Source organism: Chanodichthys erythropterus, chromosome 3, assembly GCF_024489055.1.
Source record: "Chanodichthys erythropterus isolate Z2021 chromosome 3, ASM2448905v1, whole genome shotgun sequence".
Classification (NCBI taxonomy): domain Eukaryota; kingdom Metazoa; phylum Chordata; class Actinopteri; order Cypriniformes; family Xenocyprididae; genus Chanodichthys; species Chanodichthys erythropterus.
Genome location: NC_090223.1, coordinates 32729041 through 32755069, shown reverse-complemented (window position 1 = coordinate 32755069; position 26029 = coordinate 32729041). Strand labels below are relative to the sequence as shown.

At 35.6% G+C, this 26029-nt stretch overlaps 1 protein-coding gene across 1 annotated transcript; it reads right to left on the bottom strand.

Annotated features, from left to right (window-relative positions):
- Positions 1 to 1928: 1928 nt before the first annotated feature.
- On the bottom strand, positions 1929 to 23687 carry emp2 (epithelial membrane protein 2). Its single transcript, XM_067373870.1, has 5 exons — positions 23535 to 23687; positions 6092 to 6206; positions 4828 to 4924; positions 4367 to 4507; positions 1929 to 3228 (listed from the first exon to the last, which is right to left on the bottom strand). The coding sequence occupies exons 2-5, from the start codon at positions 6167 to 6169 to the stop codon at positions 3059 to 3061; spliced, it is 486 nt and encodes a 161-aa protein (XP_067229971.1). The 5' UTR covers positions 6170 to 6206; positions 23535 to 23687; the 3' UTR covers positions 1929 to 3058.
- Between the last annotated feature and the right edge of the window lie 2342 nt (positions 23688 to 26029).

The following is a 26029-nucleotide window of genomic DNA, read 5'->3' as shown; positions in this document are numbered from 1 at the left end:
AAAATGAAAATTTGATGTTTATCTGCTTACCCCCAGGGCATCCATGTAGGTGACTGTTTCTTCAGTAAAACACAAATGATTATTTTTAACTCCAACAGTTGCGGTCTGTCAGTCGTATAATGCATGGCAATGTTAACAAAATCTATGAGAGTAAAAAAAAAACCTGCACAGACAAATCCAAATTAAACCCTTTGGCTTGTGATGACACATTGATGTCCTAAGACATGAAACGATCGGTTTGTGCGAGAAACCTCACCAACCGTGCAACACAGTTGGACATAGTGGTGTATTAGAGGTAAAAAATGATAGAAATGCTGTTCGGTTTCTCGCACAAACCAATTGTTTCGTGTCTTAGGTCATCAATGTGTCGTCACGAGCCACAGGGTTTAATTTGGATTTGTCTGTGCAGGTTTTTTTTTTACTCTCATAGATTTTGTTAACATTGCCATGCATTATATTATTTAAACTACAGTAAATAAACTCTATTAATTAATGAAATGTTCAAGGTGTCTGAATAAATTTTGGTTTGACTGTATGTATGTTTGAGCTGTCTTAACTGAAATCAACTTGCACTTATATATCTTAAAATATGTCAGAGCCATTGTTTTGTCTCAAGATGCACACCAGTAATGTCTTTTCTAAGGCATGTTTATAAAAGCAACTTAAAGGTGCCCTCGAATGAAAAATTGAATTTATCTTGGCATTGTTAAATAACAAGAGTTCAGTACATGGAAATGACATACAGTGAGTCTCAAACTCCATTGTTTCCTCCTTCTTATATAAATCTCATTTGTTTAAAAGATCTCCGAAGAACAGGCGAATCTCAACATAACACTGACTGTTACGTAACAGTCAGGGTGTATGCCCAAATATTTGCATATGCCAGCCCACATTTCCAATATTATAAAAGGCATTAGACAAGGGCAAGCAGTAAGGTCTGGATCTGCACAGCTGAATCATCAGACTAGGTAAGCAAGCAAGGACAACAGTGAAAAATGGCAGAAGGAGCTATAATAACTGACATAATTCATGATAACATGATATTTTTACTGATATTTGTAAACTGTCTTTCGAAATGTTTTTGTTAGCATGTTGCTAATGTACTGTTAAATGTGGTTAAAGTTACCATCGGTTATTACTGTATTCACGGAGACAAGAGCCGTCGCTATTTTCATTTTTAAACACGTGCAGTCTGTATAATTCATAAACACAACTTCATTCTTTATAAATCTCTCCAACAGTGTAGCATTAGCCGTTAGCCACGGAGCACTATCAAACTCATTCAAAATCAGAAGTAAACAATATTACAGTATACAATACTCACATAATCCGACGCATGTATGCCGCATGCACGACGAACACTTTGTAAAGATCCATTTTGAGGGTTATATTAGCTGTGTAAACTTTGTTGAGGGACTGTTGTTTAAGGCAAGCGCAAGCTCTGTGGGCGTGGACCACTGGATTTAAAGGGGCCGCAGCATAAAATCGGCGCGTTTATAATGATTCCCCAAAATAGGCAGTTAAAAAAATTAATAAAAAAAATCTATGGGGTATTTTGATCTGAAACTTCACAGACACATTCAGGGGACATCTTAGACTTATATTACATCTTTTAAAAACATAATCTAGGGCACCTTTAAATGTTCTAACTGAACATTGAAGGTCTAATCCTGGTTTAATTTAAGCTCTGTCTGTGAAATTTTATTCTAAAACCTAACATTTTATATAATAAATGGTTTGACTGTATCATATTGCCTGTTTTTTTGTTTTTTTAAATCTTTTTCTTCATGACTGAACTGTCTTGGATCATACATGTCACCATATTTTGAGAAAGACCCAGCAGTCTTTTGAGGTGGATGCTGTACACCAGAACAGAAAGAGAAGAGAGTCTCAAGCGGTTTTTAATGTAAAATACATTTATTTGATTAAAAAAGAACAATATTGAGCCCTTGATGGGGATCAGTCTCCAGAAACAGAGCAGACCTGAACAAGTCAGCAGACGTTTTAAAAAAAACAAAGCTGCCATTGTGGTTTCATTCCAATTACAAAAGCCTTCACTAATATTCATTAAAACCTCCTGAAAGGTGAGCATTATACAAACATGTTCAGGCCTGTTGATATAATACTTCATTACAAAAAAAAATATTAACAGCAACATTGCAGTTAGTCTTAATAAATACAGCTTAACTTCACTTTCGCCTAAATAATTTGAGCTAATTGCTTTTTATTCCATATTGCAGATTTGAGGATGAAAAGATTACATACAAGACCGGAAAACTGAAACCACTGGTGTGCTTCACCAACACCATTATCTTAAGGTTATTTGCATGAATATGAAGCATATCCCAAGTGCCCTAATCAAACACAATGTCTTAAGAACTACAGATCTGTACTTGTGTTAATAGAGATTTCAAATTAAATGCTGCAAACAAATAAAAACATGCAATATAATTAGTCAACACTAAAAGAATATTTTACAAAAAAAAAAAAAAAAAAAAAAAACTATACATGAGAACACATCGTGCCACTAATATTGACAATTTGTTCAGCTTCAAGTATAATATTAGTGCTCAGCAAACTGGCAGCACAATATTTCAGATTTAGTTGTTTTTATTTAATTTTCCCCAAGCACATTTATGACCAGGAAACATCACACTAGCACATTAAGTGTTACATAAAAGGCCAATTTCACACCATGTATTGTTCATGAATACATGTCGAGCCCATAGTGGTTCCATGTTATAAATATATCCTATTATATCTCCCACACTTGTCTTTTTTCCACACCCTATTTTAACTCTCTAAATCACAGCACTTTTTTTTCTTCTTTTACTGGGCAGGTAGAACTAAATTATAAACACACACAAAAAAAAAGTGACATACTATGAATAAAATCTAATTAAGTTTCCAGTATGCAGTGATTAATATTACAAGTTAAACTACTTCATTCTAACTTTGGCATGTATTTAATCTACATATAAAAACAAGTATCATTACAAATAAAGTCTCTTGGCTAAGGCTGTAGCTGGTGGTAGCTAGTGAGGTGGTGTGTTGCGCTTTATTTGCGTTTTCTTAGCACTAGATACATCAAGCCGCTCAGAAGTGTCATGGGGAAGGCGACCCAGGCGACGACGAAGGCGTATCCGTAATCTCCATTCCTAAATTCGTCACCTTTGAAGTTTAAGTGCTCTGCTGTGTAGATGGACGCAGCGGTCATCACACAGAAGGCTGCGGAAGTAAAGAAAAAAAAGAGGCAATTTACAATTGGTTGGTTGCATTTCGATTGATTGCCAAATCAGCTTCACAGGCCATTACATGGCAGATGCAGATTCAGCATTCAACAAACAATACAATAGATACCAACATTGGTCACTTTTTATGTTAGGTGACTAATGTTTTTTTTGTTTTGTGATGGTTGTTCATGAGTCTCTTGTTTGTTCTGAGCAGTTAAACTGAGCTCTGTTCTTCAGAAAAATCCTCAAGCTCCTGCAAATTCATCAGTTTTCAAGCATTTTTGCATATTTGAACCCTTTCCAGCAGTGACTGAAGGATTTTGAGATCTGTGTTTTCACACCGAGGATAACTGAGGGACTCAAACACAACTATTAAAAAAGGTTCAAACATTCACTGATGCTCCAGAAGGAAACACGATGCATTAAGAGCCGAGGGGTGAAAACTTTTGAATTCAAATATCAAGGTAAATTGTACTTAATTTTTCTGCCGGGAAACATGCAAGTATCTTCTGTTGGTTCCGAAGGGCAGAACTAAATGAAAAACAATGATATTTAAACAAAATAAGAAAAATTGTGACATCCTCATCCGGTTCAAAAGTTTTCACACCCCGACTCTTAATGCATCGTGTTTCCTTCTGGAGCATCAGTGAATGTTTGAACCTTTTTTAATAGTTGAGTTTGAGTCCCTCAGTTGTCCTCAGTGTGAAAAGATGAATCTCAAAATCATCCAGTCACTGCTGGAAAGGGTTCAAATATGCAAAAATGCTTGAAAACTGATGAATCTGCAGGAGCTGGAGGATTTTTCTGAAGAACAGAGCTCAGTTTAACTGCTCAGAACAAACAAGAGACTCATGAACAACCATCACAAAACATAAAAACAGTCGTGTAGAAAAACACAGTATTGAGAATCAATGGTTCACATACTTATGAATGGGGTTATTTTAATAAATTCAGCTATTGTTAAACGCAAACATCTTTTATGTAAAATATCTTAGGACAGTACTAAACAAAAAAATAACATGCATCTTTTATTATCCCTCTTATTTTATTAAAATAATTCTTATTTTCACAGATTTTGCAAGGGGTTCACATACTTTTTCATGTCACTGTACATATTGTGGGCATGAACTCACCGGACAAGAGCTGAATGATGGCCGTAAAGACAAATCTTTCCCCCTGCTTCAGACGGAAGAGCTGAAGGATGAAGACAAAGAAACCCACACAGCACAAGATAGTGGCCAGTATCATGGTGGCCTGGACAGTCTGAAGATAGGCTGATAAAGAGGAAGAGAACATGACACAAGGTTCATTTTTGGAAAATGTTGTGCAGAAATGACTGGAGATGATTTATATGGTCTCATCTCAGAAAATATGTCTATTTTGCATTTTACTAATTGAACACATTGCTCCAGTGATGCTATGTTGCAACCGAAAGGCATTAAGTGTCTGTCTGCTTCTAGCCAGCTTTGATTAATAAGCAACTTTGAACAATGCCATTAACACAAACATTCAGACATTTATACTGTACATCATTTTGCCTTCTCCAAAATAAATACTGGTTATATTTTTAGATTTTAAGATAATCAAGGCCTACCTGCATCATAGGTTGCACTGTTTGGTATATTATGACAGCCTGTGGTGTTGCAGTAATACCAGAGATCTAAGGAGAAATTCTCTGAAACCCACCATTCCTAAAAAAAAAAGATGGAGAATAATTTAGTTTTGGCTTGATGTTATAATTTTACAGCCTATATATGAATAAATAAATAAGAGTTAACACTTCAGAATACTGTTCCGTCATTAATGAATAACTACACAGGAACAAATGAGTAACATTCTAGTTATTACTACTATTTAATAACAAAGAAACGCTGATTAAAAAATTAGTAATAGTGCTCAGTTGAAGGTGGCAGTTCACTATTAACTAATCAGTAACGACTATTGTTTCATACCTCCCAGAGGACTAATAAGAACTATTATATACAGGTTTATAATTAATGTGACTAATGCATAATGTATAATTCATTCTGAAGCGATTACTAATTATTTGGATCAGTAAGTATTCTAAAGCGAAGCTCATGGTAACCCAAAAGTGGCTCAAGTGTTACCAAATCCATTGAAAGGAATTATTATCCAAAACCTTACAAAAAAAAAACCCAAAAGCTTGCAGTGATTCAGTCATTACTAGATAGTTATCATGCTTTTCATTTTAGAATACTGATCCAAATCATTAGTAATTCCTTCAAAAGGATTTGGTGATACTTCAGTCATTAGTAGTGTGTTACCATTACCTTCACTTAGGAATTTATTATACATTATGCATTATTCATATTAACTTATATATAAAGTTCTTAGTAGTCCTCTGGGAGGCATGAAAAAATAGTTACTGATTAGTGAATTACCACATTCGACTATGCACTATTACTAACTAATTTGTTAATCAGAGTTTCTTGTTAATTAATAGTAGTTATTCATTGATGATGGAAAAGTATTCTAAAGTGTTACAAAATAATATATAAAATTATGCCATTCTAACTTGGTTACATGACTAAAAAACATCTCAAGAAGTGATGAACATGCTAAAAACATGCTACAAATTGTTTTGCATTTATGTATTTACAATGTATTTGTACGATGTATAATTTATGTATTTACAATACATAAATTAGAAAAATGACAGCACACTTCTCTTAAACGGGTCGCACAATTTGAGGTAAGCTTAGCAGAAATGGTGCTGGATGAGTTAAACAACAAAGTTTAATGTCTAGAGTTTTGCTGGGATTTTTTGCTGAAATCCCAAACATAAACAATTAACAGTAAGACTCTATTTTAAAAAAGACTAAAGAAAATCAGCTTACATTTCTGATGGATGCTATGAAGAGTAGTATTGCTGAGGTTATGTGGAAGAGGATGATGAAGGCCAGAATAATCAACATGGCTGATGGTGGAACAGAAAATCAAAAGCAGGAGAATCTAAAAATAAAAGTAAAAAGGAGACACATGAATTTTATAAACATCATGAATACACAGACACTCATGAGAGCTGATACTGAGAGCTGGAACTGGAATTTGAGCTCTTAAGATCTGGTGGGAAAATCACCATGTGTCCATTTGAACAGCCTCTTTTTACTCTGAACTTTGATCTTGGAAGTACTTTTCCACAACGATTTGTATTTTCAGAATACAAATTTAGAACTGTCAACACCAGGAAAATAAAGGACAAATAAATTTTTTCCACTATTTATATTATTAGTTACCTATATTTTGTTATTTTTGTTTTGCACACTTGCTAGACCTTGTACCAATGTTTAACCTAGCAAAATAAATAAATATACAGCTATGGAAAAAATTAAGAGACCACTTAACATTTATTTCTGTACTTGGAGTGGTCTCTTAATTTTTTCCATAGCTGTATATGTAAACATGCAAAACAATATAGAGTCAAATAAGCCGTTTAATAAACTGTTTTAGCATAATTCGAGATTAAGAAGCTACATCTATGATACTAGTTTTCAGATTTCCGTCCTTACCTATTCAAATAGGCAAGGCAAGTTTATTTATAATCACATATACAAAGTGCCTTACATAGTAAAGGAATTAAAATAATCATAAAATAATTACAACATTTGCATAAGAAATAAAAATATCATGCATAAGAAATAAAAGTAAAAAAATAATAAAATAAATACTGCCCAAATCACTAAGTTAGTAACGGGTACCCCTGCCTGGAGTGGAAGACATGAAGAGTCAGGATTGCGATTTTACGCTTGAACTAGACCAATAGATAGTAGCTAAGTGCAAAACCTCACATGGGTTTTGCTGAAAAATGCAGTCAGCTTCAGCCTACGTCACACACATGAGCCTCAGAGTCGGCTGCTAATTTAGCTTCCCATGATTCACTGTAGCACGGCCACATACAGACAGCCTATACATCTCAGCCTGCTGCTTCGAGCCATTTATGTATGGCTTTTTTTCCCTTTCACCCTGTATAGTGGATGTAAGTTTATACTGGAGGTGAGAAACCCTCTTTTTTTTTTGCTCTGAAGTGCTTTAATGCTCAGTACTTGAGGACACAATAAATTTAAAAAAAGAGAGAGATAGAGAGAGGGGGAAAAAAAAAAGACACCCCAAAGGACAATTTCAACTCAGCACTAAGGCTGTGAAATACATGTCCAGATCGCTTTCACAAAACCATATGTGGTGTTAAAACAGAGTTTTATCCATTTGCTAGGAATTAAAATCCTTTGGTTACATAGTTTTATTTGAGACACAGTTAAGTAGATATAATCAAGCAGAATTCTGTGTAAAATCTGTGAAATATGAGATTAGTCTTACTGAAGCTGGAAGTTAGTCTAACTGATGGATGAAACAGATAATATGTCCTCTAATACACATATATATATATATATATATACATACATATATATATATATATATATATACATATATATATATATATATACATATACATATATATATATATATATATATACATATACATATACATATACATATATATATATATACATATACATATATATACATATACATATACATATATATACATATACATATACATATATATATATACATATACATATACATATACATATACATATATATATACATATACATATACATATACATATATATATATATATATATATATATATATATATCTATATATATATCATATATAGTAATTTTTTGTTGTTGTTGTTGTTATTTAAAGAGCGTGTTAGTAATATGTGCCTATATGCGGGTCCACAACGTGCACACACTCTGCTTGTTACACACAGGGATGCAGCAGCACATAAACATGCCAAATGTTAAAAATAAAAGGATTACAATGTTACAGATTATGTGTGCAGAAAGACAAAAAATTATTTGGTGGAATCCGGCTTGTCCCATAGATGATCTGTTCGCACGTTTTAACCCGCACGCAGTTTTTCTGCTTACAAATTCTGCCATGTAAATAGCAAATCCGCAATGGTGCGAGCGCAACTGGCTTTTAAAGGCAATGGGAGATGACCCTAAACACATCCAAAACACATCCCTTACTCATTAAGAGAATAGGGACGACCCTTTTAGACCATGCACCGGGTGCGCCGACCATTTTTCCTGTCATTAAATTAGCAAAAGTGGATTCGGACACGCCCTAAGTGCACTTGTGCCATGCACTTTAGACCATGCGCTTAGATCATTAAAATAGGGCCCAATACTGTCTGGAAAATACAATAAAAAATTCTAGGTCTTTTCTTCTTAATAAAAAGGGTACAGAAGGAGGTAAAAGAACATGCTGATAGAAATCAATGATTCCTAAAAGTAGCAGCTGAGTAATAAAGACGATGCTCTCCCAATTTAATGCACACAAGTGGTCCTCATTTAATCCGTTTCCTAGCTTAAACAGATTACACACCTCCCATCACCAACATCTCAATCTCCTCCACAACCAGCTCATCAAAAACTACTAAATTGCTCCATGTAAACCTTTTAATGACTGGTGACATGATCATCTCAATCTGACCTGAGGTGGCACCATTGAGCCAAGATGCAAAACCTCTCTAACATAAACAAGCGATGGATGGATGGATCCTGTTATGATTTTATCTCTTCCATGAAAGAAAGTCATAAACACAAAAGGAGAAATATAGCTGAATGTCAAAGCTGCTCATTATCATATGGTGACCAAAATGTCAAGCAAGATTTTCAAGTTAAGAGCAACTTGAATCTTAAATTTAGATCTATTGCTTCACAAACACAAATGTCACATGGACTACTTTTATTATGGAGTTTATATGGAGTTTGACAAGTCACAATTCAATTTCACTGTATAGAATAGAACGCAGATTTTCTGCTAAACGTCTCTGTGTGGAAGATAGAAAGTCAAACAGTTTTGAAACAACATGTATAAAAGTTTTTATTTGTGGGTGAACTGTCCCTTTAAGATGGGATGTGGCATTTCAGAGTTTAGGCGGGAAAATGGTTAAAGAATTGAGGCTCAGCTTGAAGAAAGCATAGAAACATACCCAATTACAGCTAACAACCAAGCCAGAGAGACTCAGCCTACACCGTCATAATAAAAGAGATCTGAGTAACAGGAAGCCAGCCTCAATACACAAGGGAGACACAATGTGGGAGGATACAGGATGACGCTCGTCTTTCTCAGAGCAGTCTCTCCAATCGCAAGCCTGAAAAATCACTTCTTTTTTAACTTTCACAATTTCTTGTAAGGTCAGGTAAGGTACTGAGAACCAAATTAAGCGTAGGAATTAATAAATACTGAGCATGTTGGTCATTTATTCAGAGCCTGTAGTGGAAATCCTCTGGAGACCTTCATCTCCTCAGGCTGTACATTAGCTGTCTGTATCTGTAGTGTAAAGTGGGAGGCTGGTCTCATTAAATCATAATACATCGTGGTATCGGTCCACACATGGTCTTAATTTTCTCTGCAGCTGCCTTCCTGTGTTGTACCGAGAGGCGTGGAGCCTGGAAAAGGAGGAGCCAGAGGAGGAGGAACGAGAGACGAAAAACTCAAAACATGCTGTCCAAAAACCTGTGATTTCAACTAACAAATGTGTCGAGCAAATTATTCTGAAGCAATAGTGCAAACTGTATGACTTTTCTGAGTCATTTTTTGAAAATATTAAGAAGAAGTTAAAGTTGATCAAGTTAAAGGGACAAAAATAAAATAAAATTCCATCATATTTGAATCATGCATTTACACTGAAAGGGGACTGGATGCAAAAGATTTCATAAAAGATATCACAAATATCCTAAAAGTTGTTAAGATAAAGTGATTTTTCTAAATTGTTCTATTTTTGTACAATTCATAAGCGTTTTTTTTTTTTTTTTTTTGGATTCCGGCAAGTCGGCAAGAAATTAAAATTCACCCTATTTATTTTTTGGAAACGTGAAAAGTTATAGATCTTATTGTGAACAATTTATCCATGCATATGTTTTCTCTCTTTTTTTTTTTTTTTTTTTTGACTTCATAATCAGCGTCAGCACCACAAGGGGGCATAATCACTCTCGGCGCCACTGTGCCCCCTTACCTCTGCTCCATTACCCCTCCCTCCCGGACTGCGAATTCAACCGAGGGGGAGCACCCACCCCAGTGACGTATAAAGGACTTCTCCAATCATTTAGTTCACTTAAACTCTGCCCTTGCAAGCTTGTTCATCTGCCTCCACTTTTGGCCCACATCTCAACATCCAATCAAAAACTGATGCATAGAATCAAGTCACCGCCCTACATTTTATCTTTTCTGTTAAATCCGCACTTAAGAAAAGGAAGAAAATATCTGTTGCTTCTGTTTCATCACAACTTTAAAATTAAAAATGTATATGTAATACTATATAAACATCATTAAACTAAATAACTTAAAGGTCTTAAAGGGATAGTTCACCCAAAAATGAAAATTCTGTCATCATTTACTCACCCTCAAGTTGTTCCAAACCTGAATAAATGTTGGCTGAACACAAAGGAAGATATTTGGAAGAATGTTTGTAACCAAGCAGATCTCACCCCCCCATTTACTAGTAGTCAATGGGGGGCGAGATCTGTTTAGTTACAAACATTCTTCAAAATATCTTCCTTTGTGTTCAGCAGAAGAAAGACATTTATACAGGTTTGGAACAACATGAGGGTGGGTAAATGATGACAGAAGTTTCATTTTCGGGTGAACAATCCATTTAAGGCTATTGCTTTATGTATTTTTCAGCAGACACTGTAGCAATTTGCTTGACTCACTGCATTTTCAAGAGCTGCTGGGAGGCGCCTGTTAATTTGCTGAAATCTATAATGGCACAAATGTGGCATTTAACACACAGAGAACTAGTGTCTTGTTGTTTGTGTCACTTGTAGCTCTCTGAATGGTGGGAAATTGAGGAAGAAAATTCCTGTAGATGGTTAAGAAGTGAGGAAAAATGAAACCCTTTGACGAGACAGAGGCCCACCACATACATGGATACATGAGGAAGAACATACTGAAAATTGTATGTTGGCTACACAGAGGGATAATCGTCTGTGCATTGTCCTCTCAGGCCTTTTAGGAACAAAAGATCTACTGTAGAGGTTCACCAAGGCCAAAGGCAAAAGTAGAATCAGCTTCACAGTTGATTCAGATCAGCTTTCACAGGAACTGTGTACCTGTAATCATCAAAAGCGGCAATACACAACAATACAGGTCTTATAGAAATATTATAGATTCAGTATAATATCAGCTCAAACGCCAGCATGTTGAAAACCACAAAAATTAATGACTTGTCCCTACTTTTCTTAAAAAATGTAAAAATCTCTGTTACAGTGAGGCACTTATTGGAAGTGAATAGGGCCAATCCATAAACATTAAGATACTCACTTTTTCAATACTATCGCTACAAATGTTAAAACTGCTTTAAATTTGTTTATAAACCTTTTCTGTGTAAAGTTATATTCAATTTCATATTTCATTTTATATTCCAAAATTCATTGCCATGACAACATAAAGCCTAAAACTTTGAAAGTAATGTAAAATCGTAATTTAAACAACTTTACAGCTCAAAAAAAAAAAAAAAATGCACAGGTTATGTAAATAAATGAAAAAAATCGAAAAATCGAAAAAAAAATATTAAAGGTGCCCTAGATTCAAAAATTGAATTTATCTTGGCATAGTTAAATAACAAGAGTTCAGTACATGGAAAAGACATACAGTGAGTCTCAAACTCCATAAAATGATAAATAAACACTGTACTTACGCGATTAGACATGCTGCATGATTATCACTTTGTAAAGATCCATTTTGAGGGTTATATTAGCTGTTTGAACTTTTTTTATGTTGTTTAAGGCAAGCGCGAGCTCTTGGGGCGTGGAGCACCAGATTTAAAGGGCCAAACACCCTGAATTTCTAATTATGCCCCAAAATAGGCAGTTAAAAAAGTGAATTAAAAAAAAATCTATGTGGTATTTTGAGCTGAAACTTCACAGACACATTCAGGGGACACCTTAGACTTATATTACATCTTTTTTTAAAAAGTTCTAGGGCACCTTTAATAAAAACTATAATAGTATATAGATAATAGTAAAATATTGCTGGTCTGACTCTGAACTTAATTTGAAGCCAATATATTCCTTTAAATGATGAATCTGGATTATGTCTATAAATATGAAACAAGAGAGGACAGAACTGCAACAACAGTGATTACATAAGTACAATCTTAACACCTTGTGAGGCTTTTGAGTGTGGTTAACCATTTTAAAGAATAAATATGTCAGTTCTCTACATTAGATCAATCAGTCAGGCTAAAGTCAAATCACAAACATCTGTACCACAGCTGCACAAGACAAAGAGAAAAAAAAAATCCAGCTTTTAGTTTAGCCTCATAATGGAGTTGGGGGGCCGTTAAAGTTTATATAGGCTTAGACATGAAAACCTATGAACGTTTGTCTTGGAAACTGGCCGTGTAGTTTGAATTTGCTATGTAGAATCCTACGGGATGATAATGACAGCCATACCTAAAAAGCCATGAGGTTTTCAGAGCACTTACAAACCATCATTAGTAAATTAATTGGAGTCAGCACTTTAAAAGGTAGCAGATAAGCTATGTCGACTTATTTCTGTGTGGAGAAATGTCTGCATGTGTGTGTGCGTGTAAACACTAAGAAGCCCCTGCTCATTTCCTTTAAGCTTGGTGGAAAACGCTGACTTGAGTTTCACTTTTAATGTCATTTTTTCATAAAAGCCGCAGTCTCCAGCAAGCTTCCAAGTCGGCCACTGCTGAAAACAGAAACTGCAGTCATGGAACAAATGATTGAGAAGGAAAGCTTCAATGTCACCCAGCAAAGCTTTGCGGATTTAATCCAGGGCATGTAAGCTACAAAAATGACTAGGACTGGGAATCAGCACTGATTAACAGATTTGTTTAAATTCTGATATGATTAAATGTTGATTAATTTGAAAATCATTTCAGTTACAACATCAACAGACCTGTTTCTATTAGGGCTGGGTAAAAAAATATAGATTTCTCGATTTTAATCGATTGTCATTTTTACGAACTGATATCGATTCTTAAATCCCAAGAATCGATTAGTCTGTTTTCAGTTGATGAATGAGCAGAATATGTGCCTCCCATCCAATAAATTGCAATAATCTTTTGCTTTGTTACTTTTGATATGAAGTAAAGTCTCAAATTTCAAATGACGTCCATCTTATTATGAGATAAAAAAAATAAATACCGTTTTGGCGCTGTTTAATGTGACGTGACGGCATGTGAACATCCTCTCCTCCACTTTAATACCAGTTACGGCGCGAAATAAACACGACTAAACATCTGAAGGTATGTTAAAATATACAGTACAACTTACCGAAATCCGTATCATGTCTCGTGTAATAGCTCAATCAGTGTTTCAACCTCGTCTATAGAGTGCCCCAGGGATGACATGTTTTTGTAGGCCAACCCGGAAGTTAGTGGCGCACGGGTTCCCTCGATCGAAAGCCTATGCATTTTTCCCAGACTTTTGGAAAATCGCAGAAAATAAGCCATGTCTTTAACAAAGGGTTATGACACTTACACGTTTTGTCAATCAAGATAATCTTTACAAGTTAACACAACATTTATAGATTTTGAAGCCTAAATAAAGTCGTCAGATATAAAAGGCTAACAGTAGGCTATAAACGGACTACAGCACACCATGGTCGCGGATCAACGTCGTCACCACCAAACTTCCTCAAACTTTATTTAAAAACATGCTCACTGATTATGATCTGTGCTGTGTATGAATACTTATCCACTTTTTCATGAGAAATGCTGTCCAAATGTCCAAAGAAATATCCAAATATCCAGTTTTTAATGATGACGTCTAAAGTCCCCGCAAAAGGAAGTAGTCCCTTTTAGAAATTTGTTAGCAACCGCCGATTTTAAGACACAGTAAAAGTTTAAAAAAAATCACAAGTGGGTTAAACTGGTGTGTTTTATGTCATAGATCAAAACGTGAAAATATTTAGAGGCTTTGTTAACCACAGACCTTATTTCAGGTGATTTAGTAAAAACCCATTCAAAAAACCCATAGACTTGACGGCGTTGGAACCGGAAGTCCTAAAATGCTAACTCGCTTCCGGGTTTTGCCTACAAAAATGCGTAATCCCTGAGGCACTCTATAAAACAGCTTGTAGGCTAAACAATGTCACGTAACGTCACATTTACCTCAGAAAAACCATATTCAGTGACATAATCTCATTAGTCAGCTAGAAAAGTGAACTCTAGAAAGCAACATTTTGATAAATATATGCACCGTTACATATTCATTATAATTTTTAATGTTCTTCGATATTTCATGCATGTTTGAATAAATCAGTTATGACAGCCGTGATTTAAATGTTTATATTTAAAAAAAACAAAAAAACGAATTGGAGTAGAAATATGATTATGTAATTCTAAACTTTATTTATAGTAAAAACATCATTGAGTGTAATGTAAGTGTTTGTATGTAAATAAGTTAATTTAACTTTCAGTATTATTATAGTAGTACCAACTGACTCCCGTGTGTAGTTTACAGCATTAGTTGAGAGATTTTTTTCCTCTAGAAAATTTGTCATGTACTGTAACTGAAATACTACATCCAAAATAATCGAATCGAAATCGTAATCGAATCATATCAAAAGCATGTGAGTAGTAATCGAATCGAAACTTGAAAATTGTGTCAATACCTAGTTTCAATTATTAAATAATTGCATTAAAGGGATAGTTTACTCGAAAATAAAACAATGATATCACCATTTACTCACCCATTTGTTGTTCCAAACCTGAACTGTAAAATGAAAGTCAATGTGGTCTGAAAAATACCAGACCACAATGACTTTCACTGTATGGACCAAAAAAAGAAAGACGTTTCAAAATATCAGAAGAAAGTTATACAGGTTTGTAATGACATGAGGGTGAGTAAATTATGACAGAATTATCATTTTTTATCCAAAACAGTTTCACTTTATTTGCATATTTTGCAGTCCCATGGGACCACAGAACTTTTTAAGACAATAACCTGAGCTGTAAATACCATGTGACAATAATGTGAACACTGATTGGCTGTTTGTACATATTTATAAAATTACTTTCAATATTATATATATATATATATATATATATATATATATATATATATATATATATATATATATATATATATATATATATATATATATATATATATATATATATATATATATATATATATATATATATATATATATATATATATTTAATTTATAAAATTTATTTACATATATGCAGTTGCATCTGAGTTATCCACATAGGTTAATGGATTAAAACAAATGTTACATTTATAACTTTTGCCGTTACACATTTTTGTAGCGAATCAGAGTCCTCTGATAGACTGGCACTGACTGCAAAAACAATGCCAAAGCCCTTCATCACTAGTGACTATCTTGAGATGTGACGTCAAAAGCAGCAGTTACCGCACAGGAGACCCAACAATTACTCCGATTCATTGTGCGTCACTGTGCCTCCGACAGTATTTAAACAGAAGCAGCGTGAACTCAGGGAAAGGAATGTTCCTCAGTAACGTGATGCAGCCAGACATCCCTAACTCTACTCATGAAACAAATCCAAAGGATTAAGTGTTTTATGAATAATGTCTGGTCCAAATATTGTGCTCATGAAGTCCAGATAATACAGCAGTTGTTAAATAAATCCATAAATGATGAGAAAAACATGCAAATGTGAACTGCAGAACACAGTACCACCCAGTTTGACCCAACCTGACCCTAACTACCAGTGTTGAGCAAGAAGGAAAACCTCAAAGTAAACAAGGGATATGAGGGGGAATGTTTTAGTGTGTACGTTTGACATGGCCTGTGGTTTCAAATGTCGGCCCAAAGGTAACAAAGCATTCATGGGTTGTTTCACACTCCTGAGACCAACGCACTTCAAGATCAGAAAGAGTACAGATAAAAGGGAAGAAAAACGTGCGATGGATCAGAAATGATGAGGCTCAGAGTTTAGTGTTAAGTCAACCCAAGCACACCTTTCATTTTATTCGTCCTTCACTGCCAGGATAAAAGGAAAGTGGCTAGAACCGTTCTCTGAAACACTTGTGAAGCCTTGAAGGTTCACAGCCAGGGATAAACAACATCTTCATCTCTCAGGCTCAAGTGCTAGGCTTTCTTAAAGCTATAAACAATGATTTAATTGAGATCAATGCATTCACACATACTCATTTCCACTGAAGCACTCATGTTTATCCTGTCAGGAACAGGCGTTTGTTTTAAAATACAGCTGTAAATTAAACACAGGCCCTGTTCTTGCTCAATAAAGTTTAAATTAAGCACAAGCAGCTGAAATGTGCCTGCTGGGTCTCATCTAACTTATTTCCTAACAGGCCTCTTGTAACATTCAATGGCTGCAGTTCACACAAAGACATCAAGATAAGCATTTTCACACATTCTGTCGTACAGCATGTTTGTCAGGGGTATCTTGGGTAATCTGTAGCTAAGATCTGTAATCTGGGGTTTGTGTTGTAATTCGCTACAAGGATCAAGGAATCAAACAGACCTTTGCCACACATCTTTGACCCGTCTGTGCCACTAAATTCATGTGATGCAGAAAACAGCACCTTACTTTTCCTTTGTTTTCTTTGTCATATATTCTCCAGAATTACATTATCACCAGTGTTGGGGAAAGTTACTTTCAAAAGTAATGTATTACAAAATTGTGTTACTCCATAAAAAAAGTAACTAATTGTGTTACTTAATTGCGATACATTACTTTTGCGTTACTTTTTCCTCACCTGGGATAGGCTTGCTTGTTTTTTAAAAACAACAAAAAGAAAGTTCTGTTTTTGGTTATTGTAAAGTTCCTTTCACACCAAAAATGAAATGAATAAGCTTCATGCCAAAGGAAATGCATGGTTACCCCTATACAGAAGAGGGCGCAGCTCAAACAAACCTTTCGGCTGAGCTGCCATTCTGGATTAAAGAAGAATATGACACAGGAAAAAGAAGTTCAACACTCTTATTTCTAAATCTAATCTAAAGTCACTTCTGCTTATTAGTATGGCTGAATTAGATAATTGAAGGTCAGCAGCAAAAACATTGGTTAATAAAGTGAGATTAAATACATAATGTAGATTTGTGTAATTTAATAGTTCATTATTACAGGTTTGCGTAAAATTCTGAGATTGCATATTCAATTTGAGGAATACTGAATGTTTCCATGCAAGTGAGATGAGTAAATGCATGTTCATATTTAATCTAGCAATCAGAACTCATTATAATATTTGATGCTGTCTACACTGGAAGACAGATGATTCCCAACAGATGTATTAATAATGCAATTTTCTGATTAAAAACATGTTTTAAATCAGTTGAATGAATCAAATTTAAAATCATTTGAAGAAGGATTACAATGCATTGGTGACTAATTTTATCCCACCAGTACTAATTTTATGACATATTTCAAAGCCATAATAGTAGTATGTAAAGATGTTTTGCCAGCTAACCTAAAATGTCATGTCTTTAAGGATTAGTCCACTTTTAAATACACTTTTCCTGAAAAATTTACTCACCCCCATGTCATCCAAGATGTCTTTCTTTCGTCAGTCGAAAAGAAATTCCAGGATTATTCTCCTTATAGTGGATGCCAATGGCTACCAACAGGTTGAAAGTCCAAATTGCAGTTTCAATGCAGCTTCAAAGGGCTTTAAATGATACCAGACGAGGAATAAGGGTCTTATCTAGAGAAACAATCAGTCATTTTCAAAAAAAAATACAACCGTATATGCTTTATAAACAAAATATCGCCTTGAACGTACTGTCCGTTTCCGCATTCTTCAAAACGCTTACGCTGAATGTTCTACGCCTTCCCTATCCTACTTACAGAAAAAAACGAAACTGGCACTGCGTTCGTTCCATAAGTAGAATAGCGAACATTCAGCGTAAGTGTTTTGAAGAATGCGGAAAAGGAAAGTACGTTCAAAGCGATATTTTGTTTATAAAGTATATACAGTTGTATTTCTTTTTTTGAAAATGACCGATCGTTTCTCTAGATAAGACCCTTATTCCTCGTCTGGTATCGTTTAAAGCCCTTTGAAGCTGCATTGAAACTGCAATTTGGACTTTCAACCTGTTGGTAGCCATTGACATCCACTATAAGGAGAATAATCCTGGAATGTTTGCATCAAAAACCTTCATTTCTTTTCGACTGAAGAAAGAAAGACATGAACATCTTGGATGACATGGGGGTGAGTAAATTTATCAGGAAAAGTGTATTTAAAAGTGGACTAATCCTTTAAAGTTTTCTTAAAGAAAACATAAGTATCGAGTAGACAAAAATGAGGTATGGGGGATTGGTTTTATCCATCGGTTGTTGATTGGATGGAGGCAGATCCTGAGGGACCGGTTGCATAAACTGCTAAGACTAGTCTTACAAGTTGATCACATTTTTTTCTTTAAGACTGTTCATAAGACTGTTTCAAGTCAAGTACATAAAAACGTTGATTGGTGTAATTTGAAACCAAAAAGTAACACTGATTGCCCTTGAATAATCACTAGTTGGTCATACTAGTACTAGACACAGTCTTAACATATTGACTATGTTTATGCAACTGCTCAATGTGAGATTTCAGTCATTGTAAGAAAAGGTCAGGGTTTAAACAGGAAAAATGAATGGAGGAATCTGGAATATGAAACCAGAGAGAAGTCTATTGTTTCACTGGAAGACCCAGTTATGAACTTTTGTTCAAAATGTTAAAAAATGAAGCATATGCATTAATAAATAAGATCAATAAGAAGCATTTAAAAAGAGAGAATTTCCATTTAATGCCAACCTCTAAATTACCTGTTTTTATTGTGGTTTAATTTAAAAATAATATTTAATATGTCAAATAAACTCTACAGCAAACCACACTTAAAATAAAAGTTATTTTTGAGTCAGTTCAGATAGAAATAGCTCCTCAAATTAACAACTGCACCTTACATATACAGTGACGCAGGAAATTAAATTATGCAGCTCTGAACACACGCTGAGATCTGTTACTGACATCTCTGATCATTTTTTTCCTCACTGTTCAGCCCCTGCAGCACCACTGGTGCTTGTGAACTGAATGAGAACACAAGGCTTATTTTTGGAGAAAACACAAAAGCCAGAATTGCTGCCTTTGGCAGGCTGCCTGAAATGAAGTTAAATGTACAGAACAAACAAAGCTTGGTTTTGTGTATTATCTATTAAGCATTTTAAGCCCCGCCCAGCAAAGTACTTCTGGACACACAAAAAAAAAAAAAAAGGAAAGGAAAGGAAAAAGGAAACAAACTCCCAGCAAGAATGATGTGCACAGTGTGAACGCTACTTTTACGAAGCCTTAAGGTCTCTATTACACAACCCTGAGGTTCTCCACAGATATTTCAACACCATACCAGGCAGTTTTGGCACAAGGGATTCCTCATTTTGTAGAAGGAGTGTATTTTGGCAAGGCGCACGTGTTCCTGCTGCAGCTGATCTCAGGAGGAGCCTCATTCACACACGGTCGGATCCCATTCGGCCCTCGGATAGCCTGCTGGGTTGAAAGTCTGCACTGGGTGCTGATAGGCTTTTATCTATGGCTCTACCGCAGAGCAATGGTTCTCAGGTGCCGCAGGCCTTGTTTTCACATCACATTCCACTGATGACACGCCGCCAGCGTGAGTAACGGCTCCCACATGGATCTGTCAAAAGACACGCTGCCGAAACCCAGCGGCTACATCCAGACAACCTCTCTTGCTGAGAATCAGGACGCCCATGTTTAATGCATTTACACACTGTCCATATTCTCAGTAGCTCCTTTGATCTTTAAGCAGGGATGAAGAGAGGACTCTTGTTACTCCCAAAAGAGCTTCGTGTTGCGTCCAGTGCACTTAGCAGCAAGTTTTAAATCTTAAGTGTGCTAAAACCACAGTCTCTTCTCTTGTCACCATGTATTTGAAAAAAATTTAAGTTTTACTGTCACTTTTGATCAATTTAATGCATCCTTGCCACATAAAAGATTTCTTTCCAAACCAATCTTACTGACGCTAAACTTTTGAACATGCCAAAAACTGAAAAATGTATGCTACTATACATTATCCAGGAGTCTGAAAACACATAGAAAAATCTGGGATTCAAAATCTGGGATTTTTACCCTAAGTCATCATTTACACTATACTTTTCAGTACTTACAAAAAAAAAAAATGGTTAGACAGTAAAAAACACATTGCTTTTTGTCTTTAAATAGTATAGGTTTTAGTATAGCTTATTGATAATTGGCATTAACATGAAAATTATTGCTTTAATCAGGCATCCTCCCTTTAATTCTCCAAATGACTATAAAATGCAGTTTCTGACTGAAAATTGAACAAATCCCACACATATGAGCAAATCCCCCGCTCAGCACTAAATACATGTCTGTAAAAGAGATACATGTCTGTTTATTTCTCCTCTCATATTAGTATGAAATGTGACTGTTTACTGCTTAACATGGCGTTGTTCTTGTGTTCAAAACTGGTCTGGGTCTCTGGTAAAACTGGTATCTCAGGTAAGACCTCCTTGTAGAGTTTTTAATATGCTAACATGGCTATGCGTAAGCTTGAGAAATGTCACCCCTGTGCACACTTGGCTACCAAAATCCACAGCAACACATGTGCAATTCATTGTCTCAATCCCAAAAACATGCAAACACACCATGACACCCCAGACTCAAAGACTCAGACTGGTTTTACGATTCACACATTTTCCAAGCTACTTTGTCCGTGACACAGCAGTGACCCAGGATTCAGCCTATGACTGGAGAAGAATGAGTTCCAGTGTTATTCTTTCTGTAATTGGTGAAAACAAATAAAGATTACAAAGCCTTAAGTCAATAGAAACATCTTTTCGTGGACTGCTTCACTTTTTCTTTCTCATTTCACCACATTATTTTCCAGAGAACTCTCCAATAATCTGATGCTATCTACCGTTCTTCAAAATGAGCCGATTCTCATGGCAAGATTAAAGTATCTGAAATTCTTTCTCATAGCTTTGCTGAAGCAATAATAGAGTTTGGAAACATCTCCCAGTCCCTTATAGTCTCCCTTGAACTAAAGTTCAGAATCATATGGTGTTTCATTTGAACATATAATAAGGTACTAGGACTAATAGTTGCAGTTGCAGCACATTTTCATCTTCATGTACCTTAAATGCTTATTATGTTTGTGGACGATGTACAACACATTTTACATGTGTTATTATTAATGAGTTTGCAGTCTGTATTGAATGATGCATAAAAACTGCCTAGCACAAAATAATGGCAGAAAGTCTTGAGGCAGAATCCCTTATGAGGTTCTTTTTAATAAATCAAAAACACAGAGAGACTAATTCTGCATGATTCACCAACAAATGACTCTTATGAGCGAATATAAAACATACAGAGTGACCAATGTACCATGATTCCCAAAAGGAATGACTAATGAGCGAATTCTCTTAAATAATCAGTTAAAAAGACAAGTTATCAGTTTGAATCATCACTCTGAAACTTTTTCCATGTACAATTCAGAGCATTAGCAAAGCAATAATGTCTTTCGAACACAAACATAAGTGAAATTGCACTGTATTAAAAAAAAAAAAACCCTGTAAAATTTATGGGGTTAATTTACACAATGCGTTCTGAGTCAGTTATTGATTCAAAATTAAAGTTTATTTAACTATCAGCATTTAATGCTAAACTCTTTTTCATGCTAAAGATACATGATTAAGGAGGAGAATTAAACACGCCCCCTCCAAATCTATGACTATGGAAGAATTGCTGTAGCCTCATGGTCACTCTGAGCTTGACGTGCAAAAAAAAACGTGTCCAGAGCTTAGGCTCAGCCAAAGGGAGAGGCATTTCCTGATCCAAACACTGACAGCACACATTCTAATGAAACAGCCCATTCGCAAACAAAACCCACCAGCTATTCTCTTGAAAGCCCTGTGAGCAGCACATTTCTGAGTGTCATCAGTTAGATCAATCAGAGACCCAAAACAAAAGAGAAAAAAAAAAAAAAACTGAGGTTGGAAACAACTTAGTCAATAAACGACTGGAAAAATCTCTTACTATTGCAGCATGGAAAATTAATACATGGAAAAAAGCCATCACTGTCCAAATCATCCAATACAGACTCTCAACAGGGGAGTTGGTGCGAAATGGCCACCACAACAGAGTTGTGGCATGGGTGATGTATGGATAGGTTGGACTCCCATACAAACTGTGTGTAGAATGATAAATATGTTTCAAATAACCATGGATATGAGTTTTCACGGTGGCCAGACTATACATCACACTGTGTTTTAAAGGCTTGTGCATATATCCTTTCCTAGAGCGGTTTGGCTTTTGATGGGTCGGTTTGAATTATGGCACTCACTGCGGCTGTGTGTGTGTTGTAATAGCAGAGCAGACGGGCATCCGGAAATCCAGTCCAGTGAAAACGGCTGCACCTCATGAACACACTTCACACTCCCCACCCCCAAAACAGTCCCACGAGCAACACGCTGGAATGTGCCACCAAGAAAGCACTGCGACTATCTGTCTGGCACAAACTGAACTGAGTGAGATAAAATGCCACACATGCAAAATTAATCAGACAAGCAAAACATGTCGTAGAACCACCTCAAGAACAACACTTGGTCTTGTAAAGCACCAAACATCACACCCTCTACATCTAATGTACATCTTTTTGGTAACATCTACATCTGTTTTTCATCTACAACATCTTTTAACTGGAACATGATTGTTAATTGAATATTGACTATGTTGACAGATACAATGCTTTCACCAGGGGGCGATATGGGAGACAAAGTTAGTGGTTCTTCACTCTAAACCATTTTAAAACGCACAACCGCCAAACATGTGAACAAACGCTAAAGATTTATGTGTAGAATTAATGTTTTTTTCCAAACATATAGTTTTTATTTTCTGATGTAAAAACTAAAGTCAAACTAGATTCTCTTCCTCGGTTCAAAGTAGAATTAAAAAAGATTACAAGTAAACAAAACATGTCTAAGAATATTAGGTAAAGTCTAGTAATAAGTATAAGCGAGTGATTCACCAGTGAAGCATCACCGCCAACGCCCCTTTCCTCACAAACTTTCCTCTCTTCAGTTTAAAAGGCTATAAACTCTCAAACACACAAATAAAACCTTGTAGACAGCAATAAATTAACTGTCTACTGACTCCAGCCAGTATTTTCTAGAAATCAGAGATGCTATGATCCTCTCTAAGAGTTTCATCACTCACCTAAAAACTGTTTGAATGCAGAAAAAGTTCATTATTATTCACACTCACCGCTGTAGAGAAGCCTGAAGGGTCAAATATTGTATAGTCTGGAAAGGGCAGCCAGATGTGGAGACGAAGTGATGCAAGCGTGAACGTGACTGCAGGGTAAACGTAGTAGTAGTGAAATGAAGAAAAAGTGTGCGCTCCTCCTCTCCAAAATCCTGAACTGCCCAGAACTCTGGTTGGGTGTGGTCTGGAACTCAATACGTGTTGTGCTGTGCTGAGGAAGGGAGGGAGGGGAAGCTTTTCTGGAAGCATTAGGTGTTGACATTATGTACTGAATTCTTTGTGGAATGCTTCCTTTTGAATCTGGAAAAGGTTTAAGACTTCAGAAGTCAACATCACATGTCATTTGTCCTAAAACAGCCCGCGTAAAATGTCTCGTGCATCTATTTTTCCCTTCATTCTCACGTGCTCTCGAAGGAGAGTGTGACAGTTTTGGTTGGTGGCTTTTGTGTGTGTCTATATGTGGTTCTCTGTGGTGTTGAAGAAGACCAAGAGTGCAGAGGAAAGTCTTAGCCTGTTGCTGGCGGGAACTGAGAATGAGGCCAGCAGCAGGAAGAGTGGGGCGAGGAGATTTACTCACAAAGGAAACTGTTAAATCCAACAGCTTCGCCCCCAAATTCAGCCACTGAATGCTCAGCTACCTCTCCCTTGTTCTTTTGCTTCTGTGGACATACAGATGGTTATCCAGATATATGCCTATAGTTAAGTACAGTACATATATCAACAGATAAGAACTGTTTAGCTACAAGTATGTATATTTGTAGTTCCTCTGCACATATTTATTATGTAACAGGGTCATATTGATATACAGCATTGTTTTATGCCATCTGCAGCCATTCTGCAAATATTTGTGTCTTTTCATTTCCTGTGTGCTCCTCCCTTTTGCATTACATCCCCAGGATTCTGGCTCCCTGGGTTTCCTGAGTGTGTGTATGAGATCTAAGCAAGTTGACTTTATGGGTTGACTGACTCTGATCGAGACTAAGACCGGACTGATTGGACAAAAGTGCTTAAAAATGGTGTGGTACATTTTAATACTCTTTTTCTTTCTGTAAATAGCTGTTGCTTTTACAGGAAATGCAGCTTCTCAACAAAAAAAGACCAAATATCTTTTTATCTGATCTCAAACTTGGGGAAATTTATGAACTACTACAGTAAATTTTGTAGACAAACTTTAATAAGGTTAACTTATTAACAGGAAAATTATTCACCATCACTAGTAAATTGTAAAAATGTATAGTGAGATTCTAAACTGAAAATCAGAGATGATATTATGAATATTATGATGTAAGGTAATGAAGACATATTTAAGATTCAGTAGGCCAATTAAATAACAAAATATGTGAGAATAACCATGTTAACACTTTCTAGATTTCTTTATTTGCATTAAAAAAACTCAAAATAGATTCTACCGACTTTACCGAAGTTAACATCTATAGCAGCCTTTATCATCCATGGGGGTTTCAGAAAATTCCTTGGATGCCTGTACAAAGTACTGTATTGGATTTGTCTCACTCAATGATTGTGCTCATTTACAACTTCAGGCATGTATTTTTTAAGTTTACCCTAGTTCCAAAATTTTGAAAACTGACTATGTAACAATGCAAAATTCCATTCTAGAAGAGTTTCCAAGCATGCAAACTGCTCCAATGCGCTTTAGTCAATGCGTTCCTCTTTTGTCGCTCAGCTGTCGTACTCTGCAGTGATTACAGAGCAGGCAAACTCTGCTCATGCTATATTTACATTCACTATGGGTTATTAAGTTCCATTGTTCAATTAAAGACAGCAGAAATACAACTTTTGAAAGCACTGCCAAGAGAAAGCCTATGAGCCGCTTTTAAACACAGCCCACATTTATGCTGTTCAAAACATATGTACACAAACAATTCCTACTTGATCATGTCATGCAGGTGAAAACTGGTTCTTATCTGCCTGTCTTGCACATTTCAGCCATGTATGCTTTTGTTTATCCAAAATTATCCAAGCATAGAGGGATGTAATAAAGAAAGTTTAATGCAGTTAAATGTGTATTTACCATTAGGCCTTTAAAAAAGGCTGTTAAACTGCAAGATATTGGAGTAAATCTTACAGCATGTTAAGACAAAAAATGTCATGATTTTATCATCACATTTTTTCTTTTGTCAAATCAACTTCAATAATTATTGTGGTTCAGATAACATAATATTTTGAGTTTCTCTTGATTAAACTAATCGCCTTCATTGTATTAAGTGAAATTTTTAATTTCAATGAACTCAAAATTTTAAGGCAATCAGGTAACTTAGTTTTTTAAAGGATTAGTTCACTTTCAAATGAAAATGACCCCAAGCTTTAATCACCCTCAAGCTGTATATTTTTCTTTCTGATGAACACAATCGAAGATATTTCAATCTGAGCTTTATAATGGCAGTGATAGGGATCAACGAGTATGAGCTGAAGAACATCCATCCATCATAAACGTACTCCACATGGCTCCAGGGGTTAATAAAGGCCTTCTGAAT